Here is a 3,853-nt window from a genome sequence, read left to right as displayed (position 1 = left end):
AGGGGAAGGGGCCCCGGGGGTGAGCCAGGCGCGGAAGGGGGCGCGGGGGAACAGGGACCTGGAACCAGCGGGCGCAGGAAGGGGCGCGTCTGCAGGAACCCGCGGGCGCACGGGAGGCACTAGCTACGCGATCAGCTCGGGACTCTCAGGAGCCGCTCAATTGCCAAAGGGAGGGGGGTGCTGGGAGTTGGAGGTGGGGGGGGGCAGACCAGACAGGGGCGTGCCTTTGCCGGGATTGGCTGCAGGAGCCTGACGCGAGGCCCCGGGGGTTGGCTTGGGGAGTGGGAGCGGGGTGGGGTGGGTGCTGGGTGCCGGAGCTGCGGGCCCGGCGCGCTCAGAAACATGCTGAAGTCCCGGCGGCTCTTCCAGCAGCGGCAGCGGCTCCAGCAGCAGCGGCGGCGGCGGCGGCGGCGGCAGCGACAGCGCTCGGCTCCGGCGGGAAAGGCGCCCGGCGCCCATGCCTCCGGCCCCGCGCCGCGGCTGCCCTGACCCGGCCGCGACCTCCCTCTGCGCACCCCGCCGCCCGGGCTTCTGGGGTGTTCCCCAACCACGGCCCAGCCCTGCCACACCCCCCGCCCCCGGCCTCCGCAGCTCGGCATGGGCGCGGGGGCGCTCGTCCTGGGCGCCTCCGAGCCCGGTAACCTGTCGTCGGCCGCACCGCTCCCCGACGGCGCGGCCACCGCGGCGCGGCTACTGGTGCCCGCGTCGCCGCCCGCCTCGTTGCTGCCTCCCGCCAGCGAAGGCCCCGAGCCGCTGTCGCAGCAGTGGACAGCGGGCATGGGTCTGCTGATGGCGCTCATCGTGCTGCTCATCGTGGCGGGCAACGTGCTGGTGATCGTGGCCATCGCCAAGACGCCGCGGCTGCAGACGCTCACCAACCTCTTCATCATGTCCCTGGCCAGCGCCGACCTGGTCATGGGGCTGCTGGTGGTGCCGTTCGGGGCCACCATCGTGGTGTGGGGCCGCTGGGAGTACGGCTCCTTCTTCTGCGAGCTGTGGACCTCTGTGGACGTGCTGTGCGTGACGGCCAGCATCGAGACCCTGTGTGTCATTGCCCTGGACCGCTACCTCGCCATCACCTCGCCCTTCCGCTACCAGAGCCTGCTGACGCGCGCGCGGGCGCGGGGCCTCGTGTGCACCGTGTGGGCCATCTCGGCCCTGGTGTCCTTCCTGCCCATCCTCATGCACTGGTGGCGGGCGGAGAGCGACGAGGCGCGCCGCTGCTACAACGACCCCAAGTGCTGCGACTTCGTCACCAACCGGGCCTACGCCATCGCCTCGTCCGTGGTCTCCTTCTACGTGCCCCTGTGCATCATGGCCTTCGTGTACCTGCGGGTGTTCCGCGAGGCCCAGAAGCAGGTGAAGAAGATCGACAGCTGCGAGCGCCGTTTCCTCGGCGGCCCCGCGCGGTCGCCCTCGCCTTCGCCCTCGCCCGTCCCCGCGCCCGCGCCGCCGCCCGGACCCCCGCGCCCCGCCGCCGCCGCCGCCACCGCCCCGCTGGCCAACGGGCGTGCGGGTAAGCGGCGGCCCTCGCGCCTCGTGGCCCTGCGCGAGCAGAAGGCGCTCAAGACCCTGGGCATCATCATGGGGGTGTTCACGCTCTGCTGGTTGCCCTTCTTCCTGGCCAACGTGGTGAAGGCCTTCCACCGCGAGCTGGTGCCCGACCGCCTCTTCGTCTTCTTCAACTGGCTGGGCTACGCCAACTCGGCCTTCAACCCCATCATCTACTGCCGCAGCCCCGACTTCCGCAAGGCCTTCCAGCGACTGCTCTGCTGCGTTCGCAGGGCTGCCCGCCGGCGCCACGCGACCCACGGAGACCGGCCGCGCGCCTCGGGCTGTCTGGCCCGGCCCGGACCCCCGCCGTCGCCCGGGGCCGCCTCGGACGACGACGACGACGATGTCGTCGGGGCCACGCCGCCCGCGCGCCTGCTGGAGCCCTGGGCCGGCTGCAACGGCGGGGCGGCGGCGGACAGCGACTCGAGCCTGGACGAGCCGTGCCGCCCCGGCTTCGCCTCGGAATCCAAGGTGTAGGGCCCGGCGCGGGGCGCGGACGCCGGGCACGGCTTCCCAGGGGAACGAGGAGATCTGTGTTTACTCAAGACCGAAAGCAGGTGAACTCGAAGCCCACAATCCTCGTCTGAATCATCCGAGGCAAACAGAAAAGCCACGGACCGTTGCACAAAAAGGAAAGTTTGGGGAGGGATGGGAGAGTGGCTTGCTGATGTTCCTTGTTTTTTTTTCTTTTCTTTCTTTCTTTTTTTTTTTTTTTTTTCTGTTTGTAGTCCGGCCTTGTTTTGTGTGTGCGTGTGATGTGTCTTTAGATTTTTTTTTTCCCCCACCATGTGGTCTTTGACACTCTCTGCGAGGACCGGAGTGGAAGATGGGTGGGTTAGGGGAAGGCAGAAGCATTAGGAGGGGATTAAAATCCATTAACGTGGCTCCCATCCCTTTCCTGGGAACAGGAACACTCTACCAGCCAGAGAGAGAAGAATGACAGTTTGTCAAGACATATTTCCTTTTGCTTTCCAGAGAAATTTCATTTTAATTTCTAAGTAATGATTTCTGCTGTTATGAAAGCAAATAGAAAGGATGGAGGCAAAATTTTAAAAATCACGTTTCAAGAAATGTTAAGCTCTTCTTGGAACAAGAACCACCTTGCTTTCCTTGTGTAGGGCAAACCCGCTGTCCCCCGCGCGCTTGGGTGGTCAGGCTGAGGGATTTCTACCTCACACTGTGCATTTGCACAGCAGATAGAAAGACTTGTTTATATTAAACAGCTTATTTATGTATCAATATTAGTTGGAAGGACCAGGCGCAGAGCCTCTCTCTGTGACATGTGACTCTGTCAATTGAAGACAGGACATTAAAAGGGAGAGAGAGAGAGAAACAGTTCAGATTACTGCACATGTGGATAAAAACAAAAACAAAAAAAAGGAGTGGTTCAAAATGCCATTTTTGCACAGTGTTAGGAATTACAAAATCCACAGAAGATGTTACTTGCACAAAAAGAAATTAAATATTTTTTAAAGGGAGAGGGGCTGGGCAGATCTTAAATAAAATTCAAACTCTACTTCTGTTGTCTAGTATGTTATTGAGCTAATGATTTATTGGGAAAATACCTTTTTATACTCCTTTATCATGGTACTGTAACTGTATCCATATTATAAATATAATTATCTTAAGGATTTTTTATTTTTTTTTATGTCCAAGTGCCCACGTGGATTTGCTGGTGAAAGTTAGCACTTGTGTGTAAATTCTACTTCCTCTTGTGTGTTTTACCAAGTATTTATACTCTGGTGCAACTAACTACTGTGTGAGGAATTGATCCATGTGCAATAAATACCAATGAAGCACAATCAAGATTATGTACTGTGTGTCTGTAAAGGGTCAGTGATAATGAAAAAGACAGCTTGTTTTGTTCAAAATATAGACTGGATTTCCCATAGAGCTCTTTTAATAGGTTTCCATGACTCAATAACATAGCAAAATGCCTCCAGACCTAAATAAGGTGTTTACCTACCGAGAGCTACAGATTTGCCCTAAATTTTCACAGCCGGATTCAAGGTGTTCTAGACTACTTGTAGGCACTTTCAAGATCCCATCTGCTGCACTTGACTTAAGAAGTGACCTTTGTGATTGCGTATCTCCTAAAAAAAAAAAAAAAAAAAAAAAAGTGATGCGGTCATTTAACTCAGCTGCAACTTTTCATGGAAATGCAGGAAAGACTAACTCATTGAATGATCAGTTGCCTACTTGGAATGCAATAAGTGGCTTCCACAGCTTATTTTTGTTTTCCAATAGAAAATCACAGCCTGCAGATGATCAGTGTGTGCAGATTTCTCCAGAGGCTGTT

General features: G+C 57.4%; 1 protein-coding gene across 1 annotated transcript; it reads left to right on the top strand.

Annotated features, from left to right (window-relative positions):
- The first annotated feature begins 336 nt into the window (after nucleotides 1-336).
- Nucleotides 337-3,356, top strand: ADRB1 (adrenoceptor beta 1). The gene has a single exon (XM_032177364.2). It carries the CDS (start codon nucleotides 598-600, stop codon nucleotides 2,029-2,031), a length of 1,434 nt encoding a protein of 477 aa, XP_032033255.1. The 5' UTR covers nucleotides 337-597; the 3' UTR covers nucleotides 2,032-3,356.
- The last annotated feature ends 497 nt before the right edge of the window (nucleotides 3,357-3,853 follow it).

Source organism: Hylobates moloch, unplaced genomic scaffold (genome assembly GCF_009828535.3).
Source record: "Hylobates moloch isolate HMO894 unplaced genomic scaffold, HMol_V3 SCAFFOLD_3, whole genome shotgun sequence".
Classification (NCBI taxonomy): domain Eukaryota; kingdom Metazoa; phylum Chordata; class Mammalia; order Primates; family Hylobatidae; genus Hylobates; species Hylobates moloch.
Note: the sequence above shows the minus strand (reverse complement) of the source record. Positions and strands in the feature narration are given on the sequence as shown.

Bases quoted from the DNA above. Each gene is read 5' to 3' on its own strand.
- ADRB1 (XM_032177364.2), top strand. From the start codon at position 598: ATGGGCGCGGGGGCGCTCGTCCTGGGCGCCTCCGAGCCCGGTAACCTG.